The sequence below is a fragment of the Mangifera indica genome, chromosome 4 (assembly GCF_011075055.1).
Source record: "Mangifera indica cultivar Alphonso chromosome 4, CATAS_Mindica_2.1, whole genome shotgun sequence".
NCBI classification, from domain to species: domain Eukaryota; kingdom Viridiplantae; phylum Streptophyta; class Magnoliopsida; order Sapindales; family Anacardiaceae; genus Mangifera; species Mangifera indica.
The window spans coordinates 11,731,367-11,748,327 of record NC_058140.1 but is presented as its reverse complement, the minus strand read 5'-3'; the positions used below and the strand labels follow the sequence as shown (position 1 = coordinate 11,748,327).

The window sequence follows — 16,961 nt, the reverse complement described above, 5'->3', positions numbered from 1 at the left end:
AGAAAAGAAAAACATTTTAGAAGGAAAAATATAATATTTCAAAGTTTAGTTTTAAGTGAAAATTATTAATTTTTTAAACTTATGAAGAAAATGAATAATGTTAGCTTGTTCAGTTAATTTTAATTATATATAAGTGAGTGTTTGAATTTCAATGATTAATAGGTATTAATTTGAGAATATAACAAACTTTGTTTGGAGTAAGTCCTTTGCCTTCGGGAAAAAAATTAAATTTGATTAGACGGTGTACAAATTAAACCCATCTACATGTCCTACACCGCCGATGCACGGAAACATAAAGTGAAATCTTATTTTTCCAGATTAAATTGATATCTTCCACGACCTGGACATTCACTGCATCCAACAAAACGCTTTCCATTTTCGTGGAAGAAACAGTTTTTGTGCGTGCCATTAATAATCAAATAAATGTCCTGTGCTGGAGCGGAGAGACAATCACACACATTGAAGCACAAACCTTGAAACGAACCAAATCGTAAAATGGAAGAGAAGCGCCGGGAAGCCGGGTGTCAACCGGCGGCTGCAAGCTCTGCCAGTGTCGGGGTTGAGTCACCAGTATCAGAGCCAGCTTCGTCCCGGCGTCGAGCAGGAGGGCAGAAAAGGAAAGCCGCGGCGCTCTCAACAGGCAACTCGTCTTCAACGTCATCGAAACGAATTAGTCGCGACAAGAACTCAGTTTCTCACACCCCGATCTACAACCACAACGGGCCGTTGACGAGAGCTCGCCAGGGTCCTAGCAGTCTCAGTGCATCGGCTGGAGGAACGCTCGAAGCGGCACGTGATGACACGAAGCTGGAGGTGGTTGATGAACTGAACAAATATGGTGAACAGTGGGAGGCTTTGGAGGCGAAAATCGAGACTGATTTTGAGGCGATCAGATCTCGCGGTTGTAATGTTCATGTGGTGCCTACACATTGTGGTGAGTTTTTCTGATTCTGTTCTTAATTTTTAATTCGATTGCAAAAACCTAATTTTTGTGTGTTCTGAGATGCAAGTTGAACTAAATTTGATATTTTCTTTTTGTTACTGAAAAATTATGTGTAAATTAATAGTTCTAAGCTTGCGAAGCCTTACATTCTGTTTGGTGTCTAAGCTTAGCTAGATTTCGTTGGATTATGTTTGTATGAACGTTAGATATTGTTCATTCTCACAGGAATTTAGTGTGTATCTGCTTTGACTGCTAAGAATATAGGTAAGAAAATACATTGTGAATGTTTAGGATCATTTCTTGTTTTGACTCTCGGTTCGTTTTTTTTCTTTCATTTTTGTTGGTATCAGCATGGGGAATGAGTTTCAAAGTTGAGATTTGTAGAGTTGTCTTCGGTTCTTTCACTTTACTTGATCATTCTGGATTGTATATTTTGACGGGAAAATACTTTTTTTTCCCTTTCTTTCAGAGTAATAAGTTGAGACAGAGGTTACAATCTTGAAAATTTTTGCTGCCTTAATTCATCTATCTCTACTTAGTTTTTTCTTTGGATATTGTTTCTTTCATGGAACCAAAATATTGATTATATTCATTCCAATCTTAAAATTAGGAAAAGCTAATGTTGGATGATTGGCATATATGGCCGTGAAATATGGAATGAGAATGAGACTTTGAATTTTATAATGTGTGAGGCTGGGTAAACAAGTTTGTATTTCTCTGACTCAAAATGATCTTATCTTTCTCCCCGTTTTTTCATGTGTCCTGATTTATGTTTGCAGCTTGGGAGAACATATATGCTGTTTTTTATCATTGGATGCAAACTAGGTTTGGAATGAACTACCCTGATTGAAGCTTGTTCCTCTTAATTGCCTGGAATAACTAAGTAAAAGAATGAAGATTTTGATTTTTCTTTTTGTGTGACAATTAAAGCTTTATTTAAATTTGGACATTTATCACCACCACATTCTGCCTGCAGGTTGGTTTTCGTGGTCAAGAATTCATCCTCTTGAGGAGCATGCATTGCCTTCTTTTTTCAATGGGAAGTCCCAGAACCGAACTCCTGATATGTATATGGAGATACGGAATTGGATTATGAAGAAGTTCCATGCAAATCCAAGCACTCAAATTGAATTAAAAGACTTGTCAGAACTTGAAGTTGGATGTGTGGATGATAGGCAGGAGATAATGGAGTTCTTGGACTACTGGGGCTTAGTCAATTTCCATCCATTCCCTCCCGAATCCACTGCCACAAGTGCTGAAGGTGATAAAGTGGCAAATGCTGATGGTGAGATGGCAGCAAATACTGACGATGATGGAGCAGCAAAAAAGGAGTCTTTGCTTGAAGAATTGTATCACTTTGATGAAATTCAATTATGTCCTCGTGTTGCTCCAAAGCCTAAGCTAATATCTCCTGCTGACCCATCGCGGTTGTTTCCAGAGTCTGCAATTGCTGAAGATTTAGCGAAGCCTGAGGGCCCATCTGTTGAGTACCATTGCAACTCTTGTTCGGCTGATTGCTCTCGTAAGCGCTATCATTGCCAAAAGCAGGTTTGCTTTTTCCCCTTACGAACTCCGAAATTTATTACTTTTCCATTTATGCCTGTAGTTTATTATTATTCGTCGTTAATTATTGGATATCTGGTCTTCAGTCTCTTAGGCGGTCTTTCTCCATCATATGAATTCAATAGATTTATGGTGCAATGCTTTGAATCCAGTAGTTAAATGAAATAGTGTGGTCAATCATGAGAATTTCATAAAATTGATTGTCATGTTGTGGTGATTAAACCATGTTTTCAGTGAAACAATATTTAATTAATTATTGGTTTGTTCTTTTCCCTTTTTTGATTTCTCTATAATGCTTCTTCTATTCTCTTATTATGTTCATAATTCACAGGCAGATTTTGATCTATGCACTGATTGCTTCAATGATGGGAAGTTTGGCTCTGGGATGTCGTCATCGGATTTTATTCTCATGGTGCCTGCTGAAGCTGCTGGTTTGAGTGGTGGGAAGTGGACAGATCAGGAGACCCTTCTCCTCCTCGAAGCATTGGAACTTTATAAAGAGAACTGGAATGAGATTGCAGAACATGTTGCCACTAAAACAAAAGCTGAATGTATATTGCACTTTGTTCAAATGCCGATTGAGGATGTGTTTTTTTATCATGATGTTGGTGCTGATGCCATATCTAAGGAAACTGCAGATGTTGCCGCAATGAATAATGATACATCTACCCCTAAAGATGCTCCTGAAACATCAGAAAGTAAAACAGGTGCAAATGACGGTCAGACCCAAACTTCACCAATTGAAACTTCAAAATCAGAGGATGCAACTTCTATGAAAACATGTCAGGAAACTTCAAAACCTGAAGATGCAAATAAAGTTGAATCTGCTAAGAAAATGTTAAAATCAGAAGACACCAATGAAGTGAAAGTTCAGAAGACTGGTGAAAACATTGCATTGAAGGCCCTTAGGGAAGCATTTGAAGCTGTTGGTTATCATCCACCTGAAAGCCCACATTCCTTTGCTGAAGTTGGAAACCCTGTCATGGCATTGGTAAATATACAATTGTTATGTAATTTGTCAGGAAGCAAATTTATTAATTTTCCTTGTTCTTGTATGATTAAGTGGTTATGATTGTAAAAACATATTTGTCAATAACGTATGCAAAAGATATGCCTTAAGCTTTATCTTGTGAGGAGAAAATAATTTACCTCTGCTAATTTGTGTTAAAATGTTTCATTCTGTGTTGCTCTCTTCCACAGGCAGCATTCTTGTCACTGTTGGTGAGGCCTGATGTTGCTACTGCTTCTACTCGTGGTTCTTTGAAATCAATATCTAGCAATTCTCCAGCCATGCAGTTGGCTGCAAGGCACAGCTTTGTTTTGGAAGATCCCCCGGGTGACAAGAAGGAGCCAATTCAGTCCGAGAGGTATGTGAATTTATTAGGAGCCATAGTTATGTGGCAGTTTCTGAGTTTTTTCTGATGTCAATAAGAGATTTGCAGTGTTGTTACTGAAATTGCCAATCAAGATACTCAAAAAGATGATAACCCAGTAGACAGAAAGCAAAAAGAGAAAGACACTACAACTATGCTGGACAAAAAAATATTGTCAAATGATCATGACAGCAAGATAACTGAAGATTCTGTTCCAGAAGAAAAGAGAACATCAGCCTCTTCAAATGATAAATCCACCAAGGAATTAAATGTTGTAAAAGAACCAAGCACCAAAGGTATTCCTGAAAAAGTTGAACCTGGTGATTTAAATAAATCAAGCAATCAAGAATTACCCAAGGAAAATCAACCAAACATTGTGGAGGAAAGAAATCATTTATCATCTAAGAATGCTCCAAGCTCTGTGAAAGAGGCTGGAGAGGGAAATTCAGTCGGAGAGCCTTCTGTGTCGGTACAGATAGCCAAGGATGTTGAATTGTCTTTTGATTCTCTTCCATTGGAAAGGAGTGAGGCTGGTCTTCTATCAAATTCAAATGTAGAATCTCAACCTTCCAAGGCAAGAAAGGATGTTGATATGGTTTCTAATTCTCTTCCTTCGGAGAGTATTGAACCTGAGCAACCGGTTGCATCAAGTTCCAAAGCTGAGCCCTCTCAAATTGCGGAAACACCAAAGGATGTGGATATGATGTCTAATTCACTGCCCTTGGAATCAAATGAGCCTCAACAGACACATTCAATTATTGAAAATGGAACGACTGCAGGTCTGTTTCTGCCTTTTTTTTTCTCTCCTCTCTAATATCCTCTTATTAGATTGGGAGACATAGTCACAAGAAGCCAGTGATTGCTGACCATATCAAACATGAGCCTGTGAACTTTTAGAAAAAAAGGGGTCAAATATTATGATTGGAAATGTACAGGGAAGAAATCAATGCATATGTTGAGTGGTTTTAAGCATATGATGTCTATCAAAAATATTCACAAAAGGGATTAGGAATGTGAAAATAATTTGAGTGATTTGATAAACCATGTGTGATAAAGTTCACGTGTAAGTGATGTCTAAATTAGTGTATTAGGAGAATTTGTCATTATGTTTGCGCTTCAGCTATGCCAAGGTAATAGGAATCTTGTTAAATTTGGAGTTGTGGACTTCTGGATGCGTTCTGATTTCTGATTGTAATCTCTTTAATTTGTCCATTTTTGGCAGTTGAGGATCAAACTAAAGATGGTCAAGAAGAGAAGCATGACCATGGAGAGACAAAAGGTGAATGTAATATTGATAAACTAAAGCATGCAGCAGTTACTGCACTCTCTGCTGCAGCAGTTAAGGCAAAACTTCTTGCTAATCAGGAAGAGGATCATATTCGACAGCTTGCTACATCATTGATAGAAAAGCAGGTAATCTTTTAGCCAAGTGGGCTCTGTATGTTGTCTATTTGCTGACATGAGTTTGACTTCTTGTAATCTTACATCTGTTGCAGTTACAAAAGTTAGAAGCCAAGTTAGCTTTCTTTAATGAAATGGATAACATGACTTTGAGGGTTAGAGAGCAATTGGAGAGGTCAAGACAGAGGCTTTATCATGAACGAGCTCAAATAATTGCAGCTCGACTTGGCTCTTCTAGACCAATGCCACCATCAATACCTGCCAACAGAATCCCACCGAACTTTGCTAACTCAGTTGTAAGACCTCCTATGAGCATGACTTCCCTACGGCCACCAATGTCAAGACCCTTGGGGACTGCAGGTCCTACCCTTTCTAGCTCATTTGCCTCAACAACAGTGGCAGGAAGTTCAATTCGGCCTTCGAATCAGGACAAACTTTCTTCTGTTGGAATGAAATAGTCTCTTGTCATATTGTGAATACAGTTTTATCCAGCAATCCCCCTTCTTCCAAGTGAGTAAACTATTACTTCATTTGTCAATCATGTTATAAAACTTGGCAAACTAAATTTTGATTTCTTTTTTAGAACTGAGAAATTTTTAATCTGTTGACTTAAACCTCATAATATATTTCAAGATTGTGACTGTTTATATGCAACCCTTAAAATCAGAATATATTCCAGCTGAAGTTTCTAATCACTATCCAGAATTAAGTTCTGACTATTGACCTTAATTTATTTTTCATCTTTAATCCAACCAGTTCTTGGAAAGTCTTCAAGCTCACACAGTACAACTCAGGTGATGAAGTAACTTTTTTCTAGTGATATGAATAGCCAAAGATTGGACATGGAAATTCACTTGCCATCTCACTTTTGGCATCATATTGGGAGGGAGGAGCTGATTTTTTGGCATCTTTCGTTTGTTGGAGTGATACACGCATTAAACTCAGAAACTTGCATATTAGGTTTATGTTGCTGTCTGCATCTTTGTAAGGCCAAGTCTAACATATGATATATTTACCTAGTGTAAGTTTGACCAAAAAGTTTGTAGCCTTACCCTAATCAATTATTGTGATATATGGCTCTTAAGTGTGTAAATTATGTAGGTGTTAGATTTAACTTCGTTGCTGTGATGTTAGATAATGCTCATTCTGCTGTTGCTCAAGGTTTCCACGAGATTTTGGTTTTTCTACTTCATGGTGGAACATCGATAAAGTTGTTGCTAGTGCTTTTAACTTCTTTTTTTAGTATTTTATTAACGTCTGACATTTTCCACGTGAAGAAATGCCTAAAAATTATGTTTTACGTCTATGCATTCACCACTATTGTGAATGAACACTGGGAAAAATGTGTCATGTTCAACATATTGTTGCCCCAATAAGAGCAGCTCGAGGCAAAATAAGAGGCGATATATATACATATATATATAACAGAGGATACGAGTTCAAGCAAGTGACATTTTACTTGGTGATTGTACAATTGATTACTGGATTTAGAATATGACCTTTTTGGTATAATTGATTCCGATCTGAAGGGTTAGTCTGATTTAAGTAAAATTCCATGTCACTAAACATATGATTCTCAAATCAATTTTTATTCAGACATAATAATTCAATATCTTGATACTGGAACAAATAACTGAAATCATTAAGATAAAATCATGAATGGTCAACAAGGGCAGTATCCAGCCCAACGACAACAACAATATAAGACTTTAAAAGCAATATTACATAAGGCATTGAACAACTAACTCCGAGCAGTACAGAAGGCATTAAACAACTAAATCCAACGAAGATGAATGGACCAATCCGTTTCACACAAAAGACAAATGTACAGTGTAGACTTAAACAGACCCATAAAAAGGTTGAGGGGAAATGATTTGTAATACTGCTAAAATATTATTGCTGCTTTCGTAAATGAGGTAACACTTCTAGCACTCACATCCAGTAGACCTCTGCTGGCTCGTGTTTCCAACGTCAATGGTGTCTGGCAAGTATCTTTAAAACAAAGAGGTATTTGACAGGTAGAGGAGACCCGAAAAAAAAAAAGTGACATTAGTGTCATTTACAAAAAGAATAGAAACATTTAAAATACATTTAGGCTTTAAGTCATCAACCTGACATTATCATTATAACCGTGGAGAAATAGTGCAATCAACATTCTCAGTTGAAAATTCATATAGATCAAAAATTACTAGAAATAGGATCAACCTGGAGTTAACTCGTCAGATGTTTCAATCCCAAAAGAAAAATAAATGGTAAGAATATATTGAGATCTTAAGTGCAAAGAATGAGACTTGGATCATATATTGAAAAGTATACGTTTGAAGTTAGGGGATTATAACTTTAAGCTTTTCAATCTCAATAACTAGTTTTTTATGTATGGTTCTCTCAATGTTCATAATAGAATATTTATGCTTCTTTTCTACTGGAAACCATGAAATATTAAAATAATAATAAAAAAGGATGTGTGTGTGGTGTGTCAGAAAATTAATGTTATACTCCCTCACATACAGGAAAGAGAGATACAAATCATAGTTGTGTTGTTATGTAGATAGAAATGGTTCAAATTTTTAACTTACATCTCTTCCTCCTCCCCGCTCTTCAGGGCATTCTTAGCTATGCACTGGAAAGCTTCTTCCACATTAACTCCTTCCTTAGCAGAGGTCTCAAAATAGGGGATATTTCCTTTGGAGGCACACCAAGCTCGAGCCTTCTTCTCTGAGACCTGTAAAATTCACAAAATGTAGCATGTTGACTTAAAAACTTGATGATCCAGTTTAGTATGATATCCATTTGTATGTGTGCACGTTTATGCTTGTTTGTGGGCATGTGTGCATGAGGGAGAGAGAGAGAGCACATGATGATTAATAAAGGAAAATACATACCACTCTACTGTTCCCACCATCCACGTCAATCTTATTTCCTAGAACAACAAATGGGAAATTCTCTGGATCTGAAGGACTCGCCTGCCAGATGTTCTTCAAATTAATTACTAAAAACAAAAATTCTCTATTATTTGAATAAATTTGTTAGGATTCAGTCACTTTTCATCAAAAATTACAAAACCGCAGAAGAAATACCTGAATAAGGAACTCTTCTCTCCAGTTATTCAGGTTGTCAAATGATTTCATTGAATTTACATCATAAACAAGTACACAGCAATCAGCACCGCGATAGAAAGCAACACCTAGGCTTTGGAATCTTTCCTGGCCAGCAGTATCCCAGATCTGAAGAAAAGAGAATACCATCACTAATCCTTTTGGCACAGGAAAACTCAAAAACTTAGAATGGAATCAAAACCCTACAACCTAATTGTAGCAAAGTGTCAGCTAAATGATTTAGATGGTATACACGCTTAACAAGAAAAAATTCGATCACATTTTCACCAAATTACACATTAACACCCAGAGAATGTGACAGACTACAAAAGTTTTTTAAGCAATGAAAATCCTAAATAACCTTTTTAAGAGATGGATCCCAAATAATCATCAATAGAATTTCATGTAACAAGTACATGAAAGAGGGTGTGCTCTTTATGATTCCCACATAGAACAGTGATCTAATAGATGCTATTCTTTCCAACTCCGTTATATGAATGTTAAGTACAAACAGCTTGGAATTTTTTGCATGGATCAAGACAGAAAACTAGTCAAACATTAATCATATGATTGAAAACCAGAGAAACATTCCAACAGAGTTTTTCTTTTTTCTATTTTCTTTAACCTTATTTACTCTTTCATATAGAAAGATTTGATCCTCAGCCACCTAAGATACTGTCTACATTCAATCTCAAGCACATGAATCATAATAGCAGTAGTTCTACACTTACAATGAAAGCACATCAAGTCAAGAGTGAATCACAGCAATCAAACCAATTAATGAAAACAAGCATTGAAACACCTACACTACAACATCATATAAAATAATTAGCGTAAGTAACTTAGTATCCATCCAACCCCAACAAAAAAACTCAGGATGCCACTAACCTGTAATGTGAAAAGCCTATCTTCAAATTGAACTTCCTTTGTCAGAAAATCAGCTCCAATAGTAGCCTTGTATTGATTACTAAACTTCTTATTTACATACCTTTAAACAAAAAGTCAAGCCAAACAACAGCGCGAAAGCCAATGAAAGAATGCTCCCCACATTAACAATAATCTCATTCATTTAAAAATAGAAACCAGAAAATTAACACCCTATCAATCAATTAATACAAAATATGAGCTAAAAAGGATACTGGTTCATCAATGAGGTCTTGCCAACCCTATAAAATACAAATTACAACAAATTACGTCAATCAATAGTGTTGATTCATTATAGATAAACGAACTTAAATCACAAACAATGATCGGATCACACTCCGTAAATTTAAGATCTCGAAGATCTGTCTAATCTATACAGAAACACTAAAACTGAAACAAAAGACGAACGAAACCAAACCTAAACTAAATTAAAAATGACCTCGTACAAAATAAACAATTAAACAAGACGAATTCACGAATTAACAAACCAACTGACCCGCTGTCGCCGAGAATGATGACCTTCAGGAGAGTTCTTCTGCGAGACGGCATCGTTTCAAAAGGATCGATGGATCTGCGAAGAGCTCGAGGGAAGGAGTAAAGAGGGAGAGAGAGTTGAGAGTGTGGTTTAAAACGACGGTTGCGAGTGTCGTAGAGAGGACCACTTGCTCCAAGACGTTTAAAAAGGTGTTCAGACTTTTCTAGTTAAGTCTTTTGTGCTCACTCATGGCAAGGCTGTACTGACCTGTAGTTTGTTTTTGACTCAAATTATTTTTTTATTAGGCCAAACACTATGTACCACCCATAATATATTGTTATCTTAAGTTTTTTATAGTTAATTTTAAAAATTTTATCTACATACTTATAAATAATTAAAATTAATTAATTTTAAAAGTAAAATCATCATTTTATCTATAATATTAAAAACAAATAAAAATTTAATTTTTTTTTTTTTAAATCCTAAAAATTAACTATTCCTTTCTTGGTCAAGTTTTAAAAAATAGTATCTATTAGAGTTTAGTTTTCATTCTTCGGTGTCAAATCTTATGTCATTGTTATCAATGAAGCTTCCATAACGTATCACTATACTCCAGCAATCTCTCTCCCTTTCTCTGGACATTGGTCAACGTAAATTTGGCTTAAAAAGACAAAAAACTTCATCGAAAATTGAAAATTAACGAAGCTCTTTGTCTTTCCAAGTTGGATTTGTGTCATCGACGTTCTAGAAAAAGGGAGAGAGACTGCCAAAGTATAGTGATATGTCTGAGAAGCTTCGTCAATAGCAATATCGTCAAATTTGACGTAGGGGACTAAAAACTAAACCTTAAGGGATGTTATTTTTTAAATCTTAGCCAAGGGGGGAAATAGTTCATTTTTAGAGTTTAGAGAAAAAGAGAAATAAAATTTTAAAATATTAAAGTTTTATTAATTTTAATCGTCTATGGATAAGTAAATAAGATTTTCAAAATTAATAAAAGAAATTGAGATAACAACATGTTTTTTGGGTGGAAAATGGCCCTGTGGCTCTTTTTAATTATTTACGGGCAATGTCTCCATAACAGCGGCTGGTGTTTTCTTCACGTGAATGTCAAATACTTTTATTATAAATATTAAATTAAATATTTAATTGATATAGCATCATATAATTAAATAATTTTTAATTAAAAATAAAATAATATTTAATTATATAATAATAAATCATCTAAATTTTTAATTAAATACTTAAAATTGGATATATATAATATTACTTATTTCATAAATGTCAAATATCACTATTTTTTTAATAGAATAAGGAATTATAAATACAATAAAACTATATGTTTATACTCAATTATATATATAAATTTTATATTATCAAATAATTTAATAAATTTTAATTAAAAATAATATAATATTTAATTATATAATAATATATTATTTAAATATTATGATATTTATTTCAAATATATTACTAAATAATACGAAAAAAATATTAAAATTATTTCTTTATCTAAAGTTAATAACACAACACCTCAAACTTCACAAGTTATTTGTTTGTCACCCTTGAAATTTTGTGAAAAAAAGTCCCTAATTTTGGAAGTTACATAAACACCCTTAAGTAGGCGTTAATTTCGTGAGCTATATAATAGTTTAAAGGATAAATAGATATTTTGAATGAATAGTTAACATATTTGATTAACACCGAACACTTTTACATTCGATGATAATAATAGTAGCAAAATGATCAATGATTAATCCAGTATTTAAAATCCAACCCTTTTATATTTTATTTATTTAACAAAAATGTCACTAGTTGAACACTTTTAACCATTTATAAGGTTATTAGGTCAAAGGACTAGTTTTCATCCAAGTTTAGGTGTATTCTCAAAGTTATACTCGTGCGATTTAAAAAATCAAAAGTTACATTTATCTATTTAAAATCTCAGTTAGAATTAAGGATAAACCCATCCTTTAACAAAAAAAAATTTTTAACTAAAATTTTATTACCTTTACCTCCCTCAGTTTGAAAATTTCATAATTCTCTCCATCCAAAATTTGAAAAATCAAATTTCCCCCTTAGGGTTTGCAAATCGTCACCAGAGATGGTGAACTTCGATGTCTTTGGTCGCGTTCTCCCTCTTGACTTAACTCTCCCTGTCGATCACATTTCAACCACCGACAAAACCTATTTTCTCTAACAAAGATGAAATCATTTTTGTCAAAGTCTTTTTGTTTCGAACGAAGATAATCATCGAAGGTCTTAGATGAAGATGACATGACCATTTGAGACCTTCAATGGTTGTCTTCATCTCAAATAAAATAAGTTTCGTCAGTAGTTGGGATGTGATTGACAGAGAGAGTCAAGCGAGGAATGAGAGCCAATGTGGTCAGAGACGGCCGACTCTGGTGACGACTTACAAACCCTAGGGGAAAAATATTGAATTTTCAAATTTTGGGTTGAGAGAATTATAAGATTTTCAGATTGAGGTGGATAAAGGTAATAAAACTTTAGTTTTTAAATTTTTTTGTTAAATGACAATTTTACCCTTAATTTTAATTGAGATTTTAAATTGATAGATGTGACTTTTAGCTTTTCAAACCTCACATGTGTGATTTTGAGAACACATTTAAACTTGGGTGAGAAATAGTCCTTTGGTTTGGTTATTAATATTCTACAATATAATATAGATAAAAAACGATATATATTGAATTAATATTATACCAATTATTTATTTAACAAAAATATGAATTGTCCAAAACTTTTAACCATTTATATAGTTATTATTATCATACAATACACAATACATATCTTATAATATGATACAATACAGATGAAAAACTATACGAATAAGAAAATATATAGAATTAATATGATACATATTATCGATACAAATTAATACATCTTTTTAAAGAAAATGATGATGTAGTAAGAGTGTATATAAGAATTTTTTTTTAAAGGTATTTGTGATATTTAATAATATGATGAAGTGTCAATTAGAATTTTTTATTATTATATTTTTTAAAAGTTGTATTATATGATACGATACTCAATACATGATATGAAAAATTATTTTTTTGATACATGATTCAACTATCATAATCTCTTGTCCAAAAATATCAATGATTTATAATAATAATAATCTGTCCATTTATATATAACTAACAAATATGCTATTCACAGTGATATCATTAGTTTTCTAAAATTGGGATTTTGAGCTAACTACTAATAAAACCTTTGGCAATTTAATTTTTTGAAAGAGCAATCAAGCATTAAAAATTCTATAATTTCAAAAAGCTATACTTAAAATTTAATGAAATGGTAAAATTATGTGCATAATCGATATTAATAGAACATAATGTGCCCCTACGATCTCAGTAATCACCCAAGCCTACACTTTGATGTCATGTGATCGAAATAGTGAAAAATTAAGCATAAATTCTAAATAAATTATTTGATAATCATGCAGAATTATGTATAAATGTAATTAATTAAACTTTCAATGAAGTTTTCAGAGTGTAATCGAAACCAGCATCGCTGGAAGTACCCTATAGATATTGTAGTTAATTATGCAATAAAAGAAGCCGAATTAGCAGGAGAGAATCGACATTTGTTCGGCTACCTTGAAGCACTAGGTCAAAAAATGTCCGTTTTCCTTCAATGGCGCCATTAATAGGTAAAAACATACAGCCAAATCAATCAACACCAATCAACAAAATGGAAGGTATTAGTTTTAGCAAAAAGGTTATGGCGAAATTAGACAATAAGTTTGTCAAGTAAACCTTCATTTTGTTGTTTTTTTTTCATAACTTTTTCAATTACGTCGTCGTTGCAGTCATAAGTTACACTGATTCTGGCAAACCACCCATGCTCTCGCGTTGTAATTTGTAATTAAAGCTAATTTCTTCTTTGTTTCTTCGACTTGTTGGTTGTTTGGGTTGATGTTAATGTTGGTTGTGTTTGTGTTTGATTAGGGGCATCATTGGGCGGGGGTTTCTCCGGCGTCTTTGCAGGATAATCATCTAATAATAATAATTAATATCATCATGACTGATAACAGCAATTCGAAGACTCCTTCATCGTCATCACAATCACCGCCACAAAAGTCTCAGGCACCACCTCCATCCTCTTCAAAATCCTCACCGCCACCCAAAAATTCAAATACAGATTCTCCACCAAGAAATAACCCACCTCCACCAACTAAAAAATCCAATAACAACAACAATAATGACGGCACCAAGAATGACCATACTAGTAGTGGCGGCAACAGCCAATGGCTCTCACCACCGCCACCTCGATCATCGTCGAAGTCATCGCCGTCTAGTGATTCGTCAATAGCGTTGGTGCCTCCAAGTGGGACATCATCAAAGACACCATCCTCATCATCCAGCAAATCTAGTAGCGGTGGCTCTACGGCATCCATTCCTCTTATAGCAGCAATTGCCGCTGGAGCTGGTTTGTTGCTCGTTATCGCATTAATTTGCTGCTTGGCCTGCTGCTGCTGCAGGAGAAAGAAGAAACACTATAACGGCAACGGTACCTATTATGCCAACACTGCTTCGCCCATGCCCTATCCACAGCATGCCCATTGGCAGAATCCGCAAGTTCATGGTACATATTAAAAAATTATTCTGCGTGTAATTGAAAAAAACTGTCATTAACAAAGGAAAGCTAAATAAATTTATGAATTTAAGTAAGAAAAATATTGTTAAAAATATAATTTTTATTGTAAAAATGTTTTAACGATAAAAAGTCTACTATCATCGTTTTTATTATACTTTACTTCGTTAGAAGTATTAAACATAAGAAATTATAACGATTGATAATGATGATAGAATTTTCTTTGCCTTTAAAACTTGTAAGAGTATGTTTTAATTTTCTCTTACAATTATCTTTTTTTTTTTTTTTAAGAGATGGATCTTTATTTCAATTCCCACAAGACTGAAAAACCAAGAAGCTGCAAAATTATTGAGCTGAATCTGACATTTTCTAGGCAAAAATTGCTCGCTGTTAATGTGCAGGTGGCGGACCTGGTCAATATTACAACGGCCCTCACAATCAACTGTATATGCAGCAAAATGAAATCCTACCTCCACCGCCACCACCTCCTTTTGCAGGCCATCCAACGCCACCTCATCATGGTGGACCGACAAGCGGTGACATGAATTACTCAGGCTACTCAGGGCCACAGGGACCTCTAGGGCCGCCCCCGCCCCCGCCTCCAGTCATGCCTGCTGTGCTAAATCAGAGCAGCTTCACTTATGAAGAGCTAGCGGCTGCAACCGATGGATTCTCTCGGGCTAACCTATTGGGTCAGGGTGGGTTTGGATACGTGTACAAAGGGAAATTGCCCAATGGCAAAGAAGTGGCGGTGAAGACTCTGAAGTCGGGTAGCGGGCAAGGGGACCGTGAATTTACGGCTGAGGTTGAGATCATTAGCCGTGTTCATCATCGCCACCTTGTGTCTCTTGTGGGATATTGCATTGCAAATGAGCAAAGGATTCTCGTTTATGAGTTTCTTCCCAATAACACTCTTGAGTTCCACCTTCATGGTAATCCTTACCTTAATTACCTTTCCCACACTATTATTATTTAATAAAATTTCCGCGTTAAATAATAATAAGATTTACTAATATCATTGTTGATTTTGATAGGAAAGGGAAACCCAACTATGGATTGGCCTACCAGGCTTAAAATTGCGCTGGGATCAGCAAAGGGGCTTGCATATTTGCATGAAGATTGTGAGTATAAATTCTGCACAATTTAACTCAGTTCTCTCTCTCATTCCAGCCACAGATACGAAGAGATAATTAAAATGTTTGGTTCATGCACACAGGCCACCATCGCATTATCCACAGAGACATCAAGAGTGCAAACATTCTGCTTGATTTCAGTTTTGAAGCTAAGGTATAAATAATATAAAACCACTAATATTGATTTCTTCAGCTTGTTTCAACCGGCCAATGACTGTATGATGTTGATTTAAATTTTATTTATGGTTAACACTGAACCAGGTCGCTGATTTTGGCTTGGCTAAGTTGACCACAGACAACAATACTCATGTATCCACTCGTGTAATGGGAACATTTGGGTAACAAGCTAAATGCCTCATAATTTCTATATGAAGGAAAAATAAACAAGAATTGAATTTTACGTTTTCCTAGCTAACAAAGGCCAAATAAATTGCAGGTACTTGGCGCCCGAGTATGCTTCAAGTGGCAAGCTCACTGATAAATCTGATGTTTTCTCCTTCGGAGTTGTGCTTTTGGAACTAATAACTGGACGACGCCCTATTGATGCCACTGGGGCTATGGAAGACAGCTTAGTGGACTGGGTGCGAACCCTCCCTTTTTACTAACAAAACTTTGCTTGTTTCTACTAATTTTTGTTCTTTAATCTAGAAAAAATATGTTCAACTGTGAGCAGGCTCGACCATTATGTATGCGTGCTCTTGAAGATGGCAACTACGATGAGTTAGCAGATCCTTATCTAGAGAGGAACTATCCCGTCCATGAGATGGCACGCATGGTGGCATCTGCCGCTGCTTCCATTAGACATTCTGCAAAGAGAAGACCAAAAATGAGCCAGATTGTGCGTGCCCTAGAAGGTGACGCTTCTTTGGATGACTTGCAGCATGGTATGAAACCGCAAGCTTCGGCAGTTGGCAGCGCAAGTTCTAGATCTTCTGAATACGACAGCAGCTACTCTGACGACTTGAAGAAGTTTAGGAAGACTGCCGGAATAGATCAGAGTGGTGAATTCAACAACAGCAGCGAATATGGAGCAACAAGCGACCACGGACCCGACAGCAGCGACTATGGAATTGGAAACCGGGGCCAAGTTCCTCCAGTAAAGCCGTTTCAAAAATGAAAGAGTAGAAGTTTGGTGAAGTCGTACATGCACAAAGTTTACTTGTGAATTATAACCAGTATTTCAGAAACTGGGATTTTTGTTCGTGCTTTTTCTGTGCTCCTTTTTGTATATTGTTAGACCTAGATAGCGTTTGTCAATAGGGTGTGTTGCGTTTTGCAAGAAACATTGATTTGCAGACAGACAGATTAACTAATCATTTCGGCTGTCTTTTCCCTGAATTTGTATTATTACATAAAGCATGCTAGCTGCTCTTGCATGTTGCTCGCTGGAGTCAAAGGCTGCAACCTGCGGGATGCTTGCAGATTTGAATATTG

The 16,961-nt window shown here is 35.3% G+C and overlaps 3 protein-coding genes across 3 annotated transcripts; 2 read left to right on the top strand and 1 right to left on the bottom strand.

Moving 5' to 3' along the window:
- Nucleotides 1-339: 339 nt before the first annotated feature.
- On the top strand, nucleotides 340-6,510 carry LOC123213103 (SWI/SNF complex subunit SWI3D-like). Its single transcript, XM_044632460.1, has 8 exons — nucleotides 340-934; nucleotides 1,920-2,491; nucleotides 2,838-3,497; nucleotides 3,707-3,873; nucleotides 3,949-4,658; nucleotides 5,102-5,292; nucleotides 5,376-5,790; nucleotides 6,037-6,510. The coding sequence occupies exons 1-7, from the start codon at nucleotides 496-498 to the stop codon at nucleotides 5,736-5,738; spliced, it is 3,102 nt and encodes a 1,033-aa protein (XP_044488395.1). The 5' UTR covers nucleotides 340-495; the 3' UTR covers nucleotides 5,739-5,790; nucleotides 6,037-6,510.
- Nucleotides 6,511-6,901: 391 nt separating this feature from the next.
- Nucleotides 6,902-9,985, bottom strand: LOC123213104 (ras-related protein Rab7). The gene is made up of 7 exons (XM_044632461.1): nucleotides 9,796-9,985; nucleotides 9,515-9,541; nucleotides 9,264-9,363; nucleotides 8,358-8,504; nucleotides 8,163-8,243; nucleotides 7,857-8,002; nucleotides 6,902-7,272 (listed from the first exon to the last, which is right to left on the bottom strand). Exons 1-7 carry the CDS (start codon nucleotides 9,846-9,848, stop codon nucleotides 7,206-7,208), a joined length of 621 nt encoding a protein of 206 aa, XP_044488396.1. The 5' UTR covers nucleotides 9,849-9,985; the 3' UTR covers nucleotides 6,902-7,205.
- Nucleotides 9,986-13,820: 3,835 nt separating this feature from the next.
- LOC123214281 (putative proline-rich receptor-like protein kinase PERK6) lies at nucleotides 13,821-16,862 on the top strand. Its single transcript, XM_044634048.1, has 7 exons — nucleotides 13,821-14,385; nucleotides 14,796-15,326; nucleotides 15,429-15,515; nucleotides 15,611-15,681; nucleotides 15,789-15,865; nucleotides 15,964-16,108; nucleotides 16,201-16,862. The coding sequence occupies exons 1-7, from the start codon at nucleotides 13,821-13,823 to the stop codon at nucleotides 16,642-16,644; spliced, it is 1,920 nt and encodes a 639-aa protein (XP_044489983.1). The 3' UTR covers nucleotides 16,645-16,862.
- Nucleotides 16,863-16,961: the final 99 nt, after the last annotated feature.

Bases quoted from the DNA above. Each gene is read 5' to 3' on its own strand.
- LOC123213104 (XM_044632461.1), bottom strand. From the start codon at position 9,848: ATGCCGTCTCGCAGAAGAACTCTCCTGAAGGTCATCATTCTCGGCGAC. The intron at 9,542-9,795 runs GTCAGTTGGTTT...TGTATTTTATAG, and splicing joins ATCATTCTCGGCGACAGCGG to GGTTGGCAAGACCTCATTGA. The intron at 8,003-8,162 runs GTATGTATTTTC...TGAATTTTACAG, and splicing joins ATGGTGGGAACAGTAGAGTG to GTCTCAGAGAAGAAGGCTCG.
- LOC123213103 (XM_044632460.1), top strand. From the start codon at position 496: ATGGAAGAGAAGCGCCGGGAAGCCGGGTGTCAACCGGCGGCTGCAAGC. The intron at 2,492-2,837 runs GTTTGCTTTTTC...CATAATTCACAG, and splicing joins GCTATCATTGCCAAAAGCAG to GCAGATTTTGATCTATGCAC. The intron at 4,659-5,101 runs GTCTGTTTCTGC...CATTTTTGGCAG, and splicing joins TGAAAATGGAACGACTGCAG to TTGAGGATCAAACTAAAGAT.
- LOC123214281 (XM_044634048.1), top strand. From the start codon at position 13,821: ATGACTGATAACAGCAATTCGAAGACTCCTTCATCGTCATCACAATCA. The intron at 15,516-15,610 runs GTGAGTATAAAT...TCATGCACACAG, and splicing joins TGCATATTTGCATGAAGATT to GCCACCATCGCATTATCCAC. The intron at 16,109-16,200 runs GTGCGAACCCTC...AACTGTGAGCAG, and splicing joins AAGACAGCTTAGTGGACTGG to GCTCGACCATTATGTATGCG.